At 46.6% G+C, this 14,630-nt stretch overlaps 2 protein-coding genes across 5 annotated transcripts in view; one reads left to right on the top strand and one right to left on the bottom strand.

Annotated features, from left to right (window-relative positions):
- The window catches only part of KCNAB3 (potassium voltage-gated channel subfamily A regulatory beta subunit 3), an 88,113-nt gene that overhangs the window by 52,771 nt on the left and 20,712 nt on the right, over positions 1 to 14,630 (bottom strand). The window contains exon 1 of one of the 4 annotated variants that reach the window (XM_067469722.1): positions 5,974 to 6,370. The exons of 2 other annotated variants lie outside the window; for them this stretch is intronic. In XM_067469722.1, the coding sequence (XP_067325823.1) occupies positions 5,974 to 6,236 (263 nt within the window). In that variant the 5' untranslated portion in view covers positions 6,237 to 6,370. Of the gene's footprint in view, positions 1 to 5,973; positions 6,371 to 14,630 lie in introns of those variants that run through there. One more of the 4 variants, XM_067469723.1, reaches the window with a different exon arrangement.
- CNTROB (centrobin, centriole duplication and spindle assembly protein) overlaps positions 1 to 14,630 on the top strand; it is a 144,537-nt gene that overhangs the window by 22,676 nt on the left and 107,231 nt on the right. The window lies entirely within an intron of this gene.

Genomic DNA, 14,630 nt, shown 5'->3' on the forward strand with positions numbered 1-14,630 from the left:
GCCTAGAATTAAATCTGCATGCATTTCTTAGGGTCCAGGGAATGCTTTCCTTCATAGTTCCCCTCTGAAAACGTCAAGTCGGACATGTTCCTCATAGATCCCTCTTTCCTCCAATCTTCCCCTGTCAAATCCATGGAAAATGCTGCTCCCCATTATTCCCTGGACCCAATAAAGGAACCCCACAAATCTCCTGCCTTTCCCAGCCATTCTAGACCCCAATATGCCAGTTGGAATAGCAATCCTTCCAATGTGATCATCTACAACGCACCTGACTCTCCTTCCCCATACTGGCATGTGCCTCTTCAGCTTCCTCACCAGTTTCCCCCAGAATGGGAGGTCCCCTTCCTTAAATAGCCTTCCAATTTTGCTCTTTCCCAGACATGGGCAAACTTCAGCCTTCCAGGTGTTTTGGACTTCAACTCCCACAATTCCTAACAGTTAGGAATTGTGGGAGTTGAAGTCCAAAACACCTGGAGGGCTGAAGTTTGCCCATACCTGCTCTATCCTGTCCCCCAAATTGGTCCTATTACTAGGTTATGGAGTCTTTAGGAAGGGGGACATACTGTGGAAAACGGCTGATGTCCCTCAAACACAAAGTGATTGCATTAGAGTGTCCTCAACCATTGACTCAGATATGGGGTTCACCCCCTATATGAATCCCATATCTGAGTCAAGGTGGGTGGACACTCCAACACAGGCATGGGCAAACTTCAGCCCTCCAAATGTTTTGGACTCCAACACCCACAATTCTGGAAAAGGGCTGACACACCTTAAACACAGTGGAATGTGTCCTTAACCATTGACTCAGTCAAGGTAGGTGGACACTCCAACACAGGTATGAGCAAACTTCGGCCCTCCTGGTGTTTTGGATTCCAACTCCAACAATTGCGAATTGTGAGAGTTGAAGTCCAAAACACCAGGAGGGGTGAAGTTTGCCCATACCTGCTCCAACACAACTTTGGTCCCTCAGTAGTCCTTTGGGGCGGATGGGGCTGTAACAAAGCCCACATCTAAGGTAAGGTGGAAGGACTGTGAGAGCCGTTCAACAGTGGAACTCTCTGCCCCGGAGTGTGGTGGAGGCTCCTTCTTTGGAAGCTTTTAAGCAGAGGCTGGATGGCCATCTGTCAGGGTTGCTTTGAATGCAATATTCCTGCTTCTTGGCAGGGGGTTGGACTGGATGGCCCATGAGGTCTCTTCCAACTCTATGATTCTATTATTCTATGACAACCTATACAACATCTGAGCCCCCCAAAAGTCCACCAACACAACTTCTGACTGCCTTATTTCCTCAACTCCAACTCCTCAACCCCCCAAAAGGTTTTCCAACACAATTCCGTCTTTTGAGCCTCCAGAAAGCTCCTTAGCTCCACCTCCAGATTCCACAGAAGTCCCCCCAACACTACTTTCTCTCTCTTGACCCACCCTTTGACCTCCCAAATGTCCTCCAAAACAACTCCAGCTCCTGGTCCCCCCAAAACACAGCTTCTGATTGCAAAAAAACCCACCCAATTCCATCTCTTGAGCCTTCCAAAAGTCCCAGGTAGAGATGAACCCTGCATCTGAAGCAAAGGTGGGAGGACCATCCTACACAACTCCAACTCCTGAACCTCCCAAAAGTCTTCCAACACACCTCCACCTTTTGAGCCTCCAGAAAGCCCCTTAGCTCCACCTCTAGATCCTGCAAACATTCCCCCAACACTACTCTCCCTCTTGACCCACCTTTTGACCTCCCGAATGTCCTCCAAAACAACTCCACCTCCTGGTCCATTCAAAACACTACATCTGATTACAAAAAATCCCACCCAATTTCATCTCTGGAGCTTCCCAAAAGTCCCAGGTAGAGATGAACCCTGTATCTGAAGCAAAGGTGGGAGGACTATCCTACACAACTCCAACTCCCGAGCCTCCCAAAAGTCTTCCAACATACCTCCACCTTTTGAACCTCCAGAAAGCCCTTTAGCTCAATCTCCAGATCCCTCAAAAGTACCACCAACACTACTCTCTCTCTCTCTCTTGACCCACCTTTTGGCCTCCTGAATATCTCCCAAAACAATTCCACTTTCTGGTCCCTCCCAAAACACAGCTTCTGATTCCAAAAAATCCCACCCAATTCCATCTCTTGAGCCTCCCAACAGCCCCAGGTAGAGATGGATCTTGCATCTGAAGCAAAGGTGGGAGGACCATCCTACACAGAAGAAGGTTTTGAAGATCAATTCCGGAGGGTGCTGTGGTTTTAACTTTGAATGGTTTTGAACTGCTTATGTTCAAGCCTGTTTTAATGTTTGCATATTTGCATTTTTTTCTCAAATTGTATGCTAATGCTTTTATGTTAAGCCGCTTTGAGTCTCTTTCAGGAGAGATCAAGCAGGGTATAAATAAACATAACAACAACAACAATCCCTGAGTCCCATGAACGTCCCCTAACTCAACTTCTGTCTGCCTACAAAACCCCTCAAATCCAACCCCCCAAATAGTCCTCCAGCTTCACCTCCGCATACTCCAAAAGCCACACAATACAACTCTACCTCTTGACCACAGAAACCCCCCATCTTTGTTTCTTGAGCCCCCAACATGATTCCTAAGACCCCCAAACCCTTCCCAGTACAATTCCATCTTCTGACCCTTCTAAAGTCATGCCATTAAAGGTTGAGCCCCCTAAAGACCTTCCCCATTACAATGAATGATCCCTCCGTGAAGGTCACATCTCACACCTCCACTGGTCAGTTCTCCCCTCCCAAGACCCCACAATATGATTCCTGGCACCTCCAAAACCCTCCCAACACAACTCCATCTTCTGACCCTTCTACAGTTGGGTCATCAAAGATTGAAAGAACTCTCTATTTCGACTAATGATCTCCCACAAAGGTCACATCCACACCAGCCAATTTCCCCTTCCAAGACCCCCCAAAAGAGGGACCCCAACAAGAGCCTGAGACCCCCAAAACCTACCAACACAACTCCACCTTCGGACCCTTCTATAGTCATGCCATTAAAGGTCGAGCCCCCTAAAGATCCCCAATACAATGAATGATCCCCCCCAAGTGACATCCCCACTGGTCAATTCTCCCCTCCCAGGACTTCTCAAAAAAGTGACCCCAACATGATCCTCAAGACTCCCAAAACCCTCCTATTAAAGGTTGAGCCCACCAAAGACCTCCCATTACAATGAATGATAGCCCACTTGCCGGCCAATTCCCCCCTCCCAAGACTCCTCAAAAGAAGGGTCCACAACTTGATCCTTGAGACTCCCAAAACACTCCCATCACAACTCCATCTTCTGACCCTTCTACAGTTGCACAATTAAAGGTTTAAAGATCCCTCATTACAATTAATGATCTCCTACAAAGGTCACACCCCCACTGGCTAAATCTCCCCCCCCCCCAGACCTCTCAAAAGAGTGACCCCAACATCTGTCCTGGGATCCCCAACCCTCCCCCCCCCAACACAACTCCACCTTCTGACCCTTCTACGGTCATGCTATTAAAGGTTGAGCCTCCTAAAGACCCCCCCCCCCCCAATTACAACAAATGATCCCCCACAAAGATCACATCCAAACCGGCCAATTCCCTCCTCCTAAGACCCGAAAAGAGTGACCCCAATATGATTCTTGGGACCCCTCTCCCCAAAACACTCCCATCACAACTCCATCTTCTGACTATTTGTGGAGGATCATTAATACAATTAATGATCCTCCACAAAGGTCACACCCCACAGGTCAATCCCCCCTTTCTAAGTCCCCCCCAAAGAGTGACCTTAACATCATTGCTGGGACCCCCAAAACCCTCCCAACGCAACTCTATCTTCTGACTCTTCTAAAGTTGGACCATTAAAGGTTGAAAGACCCTTCCCACAAAGGTGACATCCCCACTGGCCAATTCTCCCCTCCCAAAAGAGACCCCCAAAGCAACGAATGATCCCCCACAAAGGCCACACCCCACTAGCCAATTCCTCCCTCCCAAAACTCCCCAAAAGAGTGACCCCAACATGATTCCTGAGACCCTCAAAACTCTTCAACACAACTCTATCTTCTGACCCTTCTACAGTTGTGTCATTAAAGGTTGAGTCTACCAAAGACCCCCCATTACAATGAATGATCCCTCACAAAGGTGGCATGCCCACAGGCCAATTCCCTCCCCCCAAAAGTGACCCCCTAAAAAGAGGGACCCCAAAACCCTCCCATCGCAACTCCATCTTCTGACCCTTTGTCGAAGATCATTAATAAAATTAATGAACCTTCACAAAGGGGACATCCCCACTGGCCAATTCCTCCCCTTCTATGTCCCCCCCAAAAAAGCATCCCCAACATCATTCCTGGGACCCCCAAAACCCTCCCAACACAATTCCATCTTCTGACCCTCTAAACTCTGCCATTAAAGGTTGAGCCCCCTAAAGACCCTCCTTCCATTACAATGAATGATCTCCCACAAAGGTCACACCCAGGCCAATTCCTTCTCCCAAAAGAGACCCCCCAAAAGAGGGACCCCAACATTATTCTTGAGACCCCCAAAACCCTCCCAACACAACTCCATCTTCTGACCCTTCAAACTGTCGGGTCATTAAAGGTGGAGCCTCCAAAGACCTCCCAATACAACGAAGGACCCCTCACAAAGGTGACACCCCCACTGGCCAATTCCCTCCCCCCAAAGACCCCCCAAAAGAGTGACCCCAACATTATCCTTGAGACCCCCAAAATCCTTCCAATACAACTCCATCTTCTGACCCTTCTAATGTCGGGCCATTGAAGGTGGAGCCCCCAAAGACCCCCCAATACAATGAATGACCCCTCACAGAAGTGACAGCCCTGCTAGCTAACCCCCTCCCTTCCCAAGACCCCCAAAAGAGTGACCCTAAGATGATCCTTGAGACCACCCAAACCCTCCCATCTTCTGACCCTTCTACAGTTGTGCCATTAAAGGTTGAGCCCCCAGAGACCCCCTCAATACAACGAAGGACCCTTCACAAAGGTGATACCCCCCACTGACCAACCCCTCCCAAGACCCCCCCAAAAGAGCAACCCAAACATTATTCTTGAGACCCCAAAAACCCTCCAAACACAACTCCATCTTCTGACTCTTCTAATGTCGGAGCCCCCTAAAGACCCCTCCCCCCATTATAAGGAATGATCCCCCACAAAGGTCACACCCAGGCCAATTCCTTCTCCCAAAAGAGACCCCCCAAAAGAGGGCCCCCAACATTATCCTTGAGACCCCCAAAACCTTCCCAACACAACTCCATCTTCTGACCTTTCTAATGCCGGGCCATTAAAGGTGGAGCCCCCAAAGACCCCCCAATACAATGAGTCACCCTTCACAAAGGTGACACCCCCACCGGTCAATTCCCTCCCTCCAAGACCCCCCAAAAAAGCAACCCCAAATTATCCTTGAGACCCCCAAAACCCTCCCAAAACTCCATCTTCTGACCCTTCTAATGTTGGACCATTAAAGGTTGAGCCCCCTAAAGACCCCCTCAATACAACGAAGGACCCCTCACAAAGGTGACATCCCCACTGGGCAATTCCCTCCCTCCAAGACCCCCAAAAGAGCGACCCCAACATGATCCTTGAGAACCCCAAAACCTTCCCAACACAACTCCATCTTCTGACCCCTCTAATTGTCGGGCCATTAAAGGTTGAGCCCTCAAAGACAACAACGAAGGACCCCTCACAAATACAAGGACCCCCCCCCCCAATACAACGAAGGACCCCTCACAAAGGTGACACCCCCATGAGCCAATTCCCTCCCCCCAAGACCCCCAAAAGAGCGACTCCAGCATTATCTTTGAGACCCCCAAAACCCTCCCAACACAACTCCATCTTCTGACCCTTCTAATTGTCGGGCCATTCAAGGTGGAGCCCCCAAAGACCCCCCAATACAACGAAGGACCCCTCACAAAGGTGACACGACCCCACTGTTCAATTCTTCCGCCACTCAAGACCCCCCCCCAAAGCCCCCTCCCCACTCTCGGATGGGTTACCTGTAGTTCATGCCGGTGGCCCTTCCGGTGGACTCTCGGAGGAGGAAGGCGATGTGGGGCAGGTGCTGGTTGGGCGCCCGGCTGCCCAGGGCCAAGCGGGGCCCCTTCCCCCCGGGGGGCTGGTACCCACCATTGCCTTGCCCTCCCCCTTGGGCCCGGGAGCCCCCTCCCCCGCCACCCCCGCCGCCTCCTCCGCCGCAAAGCCGGTCATCGCTGCTGCGGCTCCGCAGGTTCTGCTCCGTGCAAGCGATGGAAACTTGCATCTTTCAGGGGTCGGGGGGTGGGGTGGGGTGAAGGGGGGTCCTCTCCTTGTAGGGACAAGAAGGGGTGGGGGAAGAGAAGCAGACCCCCGACCCTGAAAGCCCTGAGTCCTTCCAAGAGAGAGAGAGAGAGAGAGAGAGAGAGAGAGAAAGGGAATCTCTGCAAAGAGAGGGTGGGGTGGGGGGGGGTTTGGGGGTCCTCTCCTTGTAGGGACAAGAGGGGGTGGGGGAAGAGAAGCAGACCCCCGACCCTGAAAGCCCTGAGTCCTTCCAAGAGAGAGAGAGAGAGAAAGGGAATCTCTGCAAAGAGAGGAAGCAAGGGAAGCAAGCACCCAGCCTTGCCTTTCTTGGGTGGGGGGCTTTTTTTAGGGGCGCAAGCAGGAGCTGGTGTCCCGGGCTGCGTCCGCCCCACTTCTGGGCCTCATTTGCATAGCAGGCCCCGCCCACTAGAAGGAGAAGGAAAGAGAGAGAGAGAGGGAGAAAGAGAGAGAGGAGGACCACTGCAAGGCAAGGATGCTGCTCACTCACTCACTCACTCTCTCACTCACTCACTAGGGAGGAGGGATGCAGGCAAGGATGCAGAGGGAGGAGGAGGAGGAGGAGGAGGAGGATGCCCAAGCTGTGGTCCAGCAGCAGCTCCCCCCCTCCCTCCTCCTCCCCCCTCCCTCCCTCCTTCCACCTCCTCCAATCATGAAAAAAGGATTAATTTTTTTGTAAAAGGGGGGTGGGTGGGTTCAATTTTGCAGCTGGAGAGGTAATAATGGGGCAGGGGGAGGGGGGGGGGGAAGAGTCACTCAAGACTCCTGCATCTGTTAGGTTCATAGAAGGGAATGGAGTGACATCTGCAGCCTTTTCCTCCCCTTTTATATATATATATATATCTAACCCCCCCCCCCCCCCCCATTTAATAATCCACTCAAAGAGATGCAGAAAAGAGATAAAAGCCTCCATCAGGATTGGAAAAGAGAAAGGGATTTGGGGTAATAGGCGGTTAAGGGGAGAAAAGGATTGAAAGAAAGAGAGAGAGAGAGGGAGAGATAAAATAAATGAATAGGAAGGCAGATTGGATTTTTTTTCTTTTTTTAGGGAAAGGTGGGGGAGATCAATCAATGGAGATGGAAGCCCAACTTGGAGTTTGTGCTGCCCCCTTCTGGGCGCGCATAGGAAGTGCAGCCCTTTTGGTTTCTTTCCTTGGACAAGGAGGGAGTCCAGCTCCAGGTGGTTCATAGGTAAAGGTAAAGGAATCCCAGGTCTCGGTTGGCTTGATGCGCCTTCCTCTTGGCACGTTTCTCTCTTTTGTCCTCCATTCGTGCCTCTTTGAATTCTACAGCACTGCTGGTCACGGCTGACCTCCAGTTAGAGCACTCAAGAGCCAGGGCTTCCCAGTTCTTGGTGTCTATGCCAGAGTTTTTAAGGTTGGCTTTGAACCCATCTTTCAATCTCTTTTCCTGCCCACCAACACTCCATTTTCCTTTCTTGAATTAAGAGTAGAGCAACTGCTTTGGGAGACCGTGGTCGGGCATCCGGACAACGTGGCCGGTCCAGCGGAGTTGATGGCAGAGGACCATCACTTCAATGCTGGTGGCCTTTGCTTCTTCCAGAACACTGACCTTTCCTCGCATGTCTTCCCAAGAGATTTTCAGAATTTCCTGGAGGCAACGCTGATGGAATCGTTCCAGGAGTTGAATGTAACGTCTGTAGACAGTCCACGTTTCGCAGGCATAGAGCAGGGTTGGGAGGACACTAGCTTTATAGACAAGCACCTTGTTCTCCCTACGGATGTCCCGGTCCTCAAACACTCTCTGCAGAGATCTGGGACTATTCAGACTGAGACTCCATTTTAGAAGTCAGTTGTTGTACAGTCTGTATTGTGTTGTGTTGCATTGTATAATCAGTGTTGGTTATGCTTTAGATACTACAGAGAAAAGACTGCAGCAGAAAGCCTTAGAGAACTTACTGTTTAAACTTTCAACTCGTAAACAATGTACCTATATGCTGAATACATGAAGTTTGTAAGTAAACCAACTATGTTACTTTGAACGAAGACTACGTATTTTGTCTCTTGAGAGCATGGTAAAAAGGTAAAGGTTTTCCCCTGACATTAAGTCCAGTCATGTCTGACTCTGGGGTGTGGTGCTCATCTCCATTTCTAAGCCGAAGAGCCAGTGTTGTCCGTAGACACCTCCAATGTCATATGGCCGGCATGACTGCATGGAGCGCCGTTACCTTCCCGCCAGAGCAGTACCTATTGATCTACTCACATTTGCATGTTTTCGAACTGCTAGATTGGCAGAAGCTGAGGCTAACAGCGGGAGCACACGCTGCTCCAATTCGAACCTGCGACCTTTTGGTCAGCAAGTTCAGAAGCTCAGCGGTTTAACCCACTGCACCACTGGGGTCTCCTTCTTGAGAACATGATGTAATACCAAATATATTTTATGTGAGAGCAGATGTTTTTGGGCAACGGAAATAACACTTCTGAAGATCTGCTATTTATTTTGTGCATTGGCATCATCTTTGTTTCTAACAGTTCAAAGAGATAACCAGGTATATCAGTCTAACAACTGAGGAACCTAATTAGCTTTGCATACATACTGGTGGATATTTACCACCAAAGAGAAGAGTTTTTTAGCTCTTCTCAGGAAGATCATACTTTACAAAAAGGTTATGATTATTCCAAATGGTGTGAATACCAATTAATCTTCCTGTCTGGCACAATAGGGATGGACTGGATGGCCCTTGGGGTCTCTTCCAACTCTTAAGATTCTGTGAGTACACCTTTAAAAACAATCTCCTGCATTTAGCGAACCTTTAAGACCAGCTTCCAAATGAGCAAGTGCATGCAAGAACAACTCTGAAGCAGGGTTTCTGTCTTTCTGTTTTTCTTTCTTTCTTTCTTTCTTTCTTTCTTTCTTTCTCCATAATTAGGTGGCATGCCACAAAATCCTCATTTCTTCTCTCAATCTCGCCAGCTGGCCAAGCAGCAGAATAAATTATTGTTCTTCCCCATCCACAAACAGCCTCGAGCCAATGTCCTTAGTTTGCATAATTTATTCAGCCAGCGGAATGTGGCGTTTTTTAATTGCGGGATTTAGATTACCTTGGCTAAATAAAATAAAATAAATTTCGATTGGCCTTAATTATCCTGAGCCACTAACATATATATATGTATGTATGTATATTTGGGATAAGGAAGTAAACAAGGATGCTAAAGGAAGAAGGTCCTGTCTGAACTTGGATGCTAAGCAGGGTTGGCCCTGGTTAGGACTTGGATGGGAGACCGCCAAGGAATCCCAAGTAGTATAGAGTAGAAAAAAATAGAATAACTTTATTGTCATTGTATGTATATTTGGGATAAGGAAGTAAACAAGGACGCCAGGCATGTAGCCAGAGGGGGGGCTCGGGGGGCTTCAGCCCCCCCCCCGAAATTTTCATGGTGGTTCGCGAAAAGGCCTTATTGGTGCATTATTTAAACTGTTATGTTTATTCATATCATGATCTGATCACCATACTCAATATATCCCATATGCATGGGGGTATTGGGGTAATGATACAAAAGGTTTGCTAGGCTAGACCCTCTTTCACTCAGACTCAGCCCCCCCCAAAACTCAGCCCCCCCCGAAACGCCCCCTGAAAAAAAATTTAGCCCCCCCCGAAACGAAATCCTGGCTACGGGCCTGAAGGACGCTAAAGGAAGAAAGTCCTGCCTGAGTTTGGATGCTAAGCAGGGTCGGCCCTGGTTAGGACTTGGATGGGAGACCACCAAGGAATCCCAAGTAGTTTAGAGTAGAAAAGAATTTAATAACTTTATTGTCATTGTGTGTGTGTGTATATATATATATACACACACACATATATATTTGGGATAAGGAAGTAAACGCTAAAGGAAGATAATCCTGTCTGAGCGTGGATGCTAAGCAGGGTCAGCCCTGGTTAGGACTTGGATGGGAGACTGCCAAGGAATCCCAAGTAGTTTAGAGTAGAATAGAATAACTTTATTGTCATTTTATATATATATATATATATATATATATATATGCATATTTGGGATAAGTAAGTAAACAAGGACGCTAAAGGAAGAAAGTCCTGTCTGAGTTTGGATGCTAAGCAGGGTTGGCCCTGGTTAGGACTTGGATGGGAGACCGCCAAAGAATCCCAAGTAGTTTAAAGTAGAATAGAATAGAATAACTTTATTGTCATGTGTGTGTGTATATGTGTGTGTGTGTATTTGGGATAAGGAAGTAAACAAGGACACTAAAGGAAGAAAGTCCTGTCTGAGTTTGGATGCTAAGCAGGGTCGGCCCTGGTTAGGACTTGGATGGGAGACCGCCAAGGAATCCTAAGTAGTTTAGAGTAGAAAAGAATAACTTTATCGTCATTGTATGTATATTTGGGATAAGGAAGTAAACAAGGATGCTAAAGGAAGAAGGTCCTGTCTGAACTTGGATGCTAAGCAAGGTTGGCCCTGGTTAGGACTTGGATGGGAGACCGCCAAGGAATCCCAAGTAGTTTAGAGTAGAAAAGAATAGAATAACTTTATTGTCATTGTGTGTGTATGTGTGTGTGTGTATATTTGGGAAAAGGAAGTAAACAAGAACACTAAAGGAAGGAAGTCCTGCCTGAGTTTGGATGCTAAGCAGGGTCAGCCCTGATTAAGAATTGGATGGGAGACCGCCAAGGAATCCCAAGTAGTTTAGAGTAGAAAAAAATAGAATAACTTTATTGTCATTGTACATAAATATATATATTTATATATGTATATTTGGGACAAGGAAGTAAACAACGACGCTAAAGGAAGAAAGTCCTGTCTGAGCTTGGATAGTAAGCAGGGTCGGCCCTGGTTAGGACTTGGATGGGAGACCGCCAAGGCATCCTAAGTAGTTTAGAGTAGAATAGAATTGAATAATTTTATTGTCATTGTACATTGCTTTGACTCTATCACAAAGGAAAGGACTGGTAAAACCCCCTCTGAGTCTTATCTGCCTAATCCTATTAAATGCATGGGGTTGCCACAAAAAGAATGCAAAGAAATCAGTGAATTTTGTTCTTTGGTACCTGTGAAATAGCAGAAATGGCAAGAAGTAGGTTGAGGGATAGCTGATACTCCAGAAGACAGGAGCAGAATTCAAAAACGATCTTGACAGATTAGAGAGATGACTGGCCGAAACGAACACAATGAAGTTCAACAGGGACAAATGCAAGAGACTCCACTTAGGCAGAAAAGTGGTGGAAACTAGGCAAGTGGGATTTATCTATTTGTGGGAGAAAGAATTCTTGTCTGTGTATTGTTGAAGGCTTTCATGGCCGGAATCACTGGGTTGTTGAAGTTTTTTTGGGCTGTATGGCCATGTTATAGAGCCATTCTCTCCTCACGTTTCACCTGCATCTATGGCAGACATCCTCAGAGGTTGTGAGGTCTGGTGGAAACAGTCCTCACAACCTCTGAGAATGTGTCTAGAACATGGCCATACAACCTGAAAAACCTACAAGAACCAGAACCAGACGACACCAAATTGGGAGGGATAGCCAATACTCCAGAGGACAGGAGCAGAATTCAAAACAATCTTGACAGATTAGAGAGATGATGGGCTAAAACTAACAAAATGAAGTTCAACAGGGACAAATGCAAGATACTCCACTTAGGCAGAAAAAACGAAATGCAAAGATACAGAATGGGGGACAATGCCTGGCTCGAGAGCAGTAGTTTTTGGAGATCTATGCAATGCATTTCTATCTAATATAGCATTTTGGCCCATGCCTGCTACAGACCTTGTAAGACTACAACTGCCAGAATTCCATAGCATTGAACCATGGTGATACCCATACCTTGTAGGTAATCTACAAATAAGCGATCAGTAATCAATATTGGCATTTGCACAGACAAAAACCACCTTTATTGGCTCTTCTTTCCCGGAGTGTCCTTTCCAGCCACCCAGTTTGAAAGATCTGGATAAATTACTCCACTCAAATGCCCATTTAAAATTTAAACAATAATATATTCGCCTCCTTGGAGCGGCTGTCCTTTAAATTAATGGTTTTCCCTTCCCAGCCGTTGCTGGAGCGCCATTAGTCACTTCCTCCTCTGTTGGGTCCTCTGACCAAAAGTCCTTTCCTTTGGAGTTTCAGCATCAGATAAACTGCTTATTCATTCGCTTCGCCTTATTCCTCCGCCTCCAAAAGTATTACCGCTTTAATTCCCCATTAGATGTTTTACATAATGTCAGATGATAATTGCTACTTACACACTTAGTCTTCCGTTCAAACACTGAATTAACCAAGCGACGTCTGCTTTCAATTTATATTAAAATGAAGCTATTTTTGGTCTGTGTGTGTGTGTGTGTGTGTGCCTTTAAGTTGCCTTTCAATATGGATTTCATAAGGTTTTCTTAGGCAAGGAATACTCAAGAGGCAATGCTGACGTTCCTCTTAAATACAGCCAACAGGACCTGGTATTTGATTGCTGGTCTCCCATCCAAGTACTAACCAGGGTGGACCCTGCTTAGCATCCAGGATCAGACAGGATCTGATGTCTTTAGAGTAGTGCATGCAATAGATTAAATTAATATAATTCCTATTGAATAGGACTTGGTATTTGATTGTCGGTCTCCCATCCAAGTACTAACCAGGGTGGACCCTGCTTAGCATCCAGGATCTGACATGATCTGATGTCTTTAGGTTATTGCATGCAATAGATTAAATTAATATAATTCCTATTGAATAGGACTTGGTATTTGATTGTCGGTCTCCAATCCAAGTACTAACCAGGGCGGACCCTGCTTAGCATCCAGGGTGTGACAGGATCTGATGTCTTTAGGGTACTGCATGCAATATGTTGAATTAATATAATTCCTATTGAATAGGACTTGGTATTTGATTGTCGGTCTCCCATCCAAGTACTAACCAGGCCGGACCCTGCTTAGCATCCAGGGTGTGACAGGATCTGATGTCTTTAGGGTATTGCATGCAATACATTAAATTAATATAATTCCTATTGAGCAGGACATGGTATTTGATTGTCGGTCTCCCATCCAAGGACTAACCAGGGCGGACCCTGCTTAGCATCCAGGATCAGACAGGATCTGATGTCTTTAGGGTATTGCATGCAATAGATTAAATTAATATAATTCCTATTGAACAGGACCTGGGATTTGATTGTCGGTCTCCCATCCAAGTATTAACCAGGGTGGACCCTGCTTAGCATCCAGGATCAAACAGGATCTGATGTCTTTAGGGTATTGCATGCAATAGGTTAAATTAATATAATTCCTATTGAACAGGACTTGGTATTTGATTGTCAGTCTCCCATCCAAGTACTAACCAGGGTGGACCCTGCTTAGCATCCAGGATCTGACATGATCTGATGTCTTTAGGGTACTGCATGCAATAGATTAAATTAATATAATTCCTATTGAATAGGACTTGCTATTTGATTGTCGGTCTCCCATCCAAGTACTAACCAGGGTGGACCCTGCTTAGCATCCAGGATCTGACATGATCTGATGTCTTTAGGGTATTGCATGCAATAGATTAAATTAATATAATTCCTATTGAACAGGATCTGGTATTTAATTGTCGGTCTCCCATCCAAGTACTAACCAGGGTGGACCCTGCTTAGCATCGAGGGTCTGACAGAATCTGATGTCTTTAGGGTATTGCATGCAATACATTAAATTAATATAATTCCTATTGAGCAGGATCTGGTATTGATTGTCGATCTCCCATCCAAGTACTAACCAGGGTGGACCCTGCTTAGCATCCAGGATCAAACAGGATCTGATATCTTTAGGGTATTGCATGCAATAGATTAAATTAATATAATTCCTATTGAACAGGATTTGGTATTTGATTGTCGGTCTCCCATCCAAGTACTAACCAGGGTGGACCCTGCTTAGCATCCAGGATCGGTCAGGATCTGATGTCTTTAGGGTATTGCGTGCAATGTATTAAATTAATATAATTCCTACTGTAGTTAAAGAGACACTGAATGAACCTTTCGAAAACACACAGGAGTATAGAAAACTCTATTCCATATTGTTGGAGTTGACTTAACAACACATAACCACCAACCATATGATTATCCATCCAGGTACTAACCAGGGTGGACCCTGCTTAGCATCCAGGATCAGACAGGATCTGATGTCTTTAGTGTATTGCATGCAATAGGTTAAATTAATATAATTCCTATTGAACAGGACATGGTATTTGATTGTCGGTCTCCCATCCAAGGACTAACCAGGGCGGACCCTGCTTAGCATCCAGGATCAGACAGGATCTGATGTCTTTAGAGTATTGCATGCAATAGATTAAATTAATATAATTCCTATTGAACAGGACTTGGTATTTGATTGTCGGTCTCCCATCCAAGGACTAACCAGGGTGAACCCTGCTTAGCATCCA

Source organism: Anolis sagrei, chromosome 6 (genome assembly GCF_037176765.1).
Source record: "Anolis sagrei isolate rAnoSag1 chromosome 6, rAnoSag1.mat, whole genome shotgun sequence".
Classification (NCBI taxonomy): Eukaryota; Metazoa; Chordata; class Lepidosauria; order Squamata; family Dactyloidae; genus Anolis; species Anolis sagrei.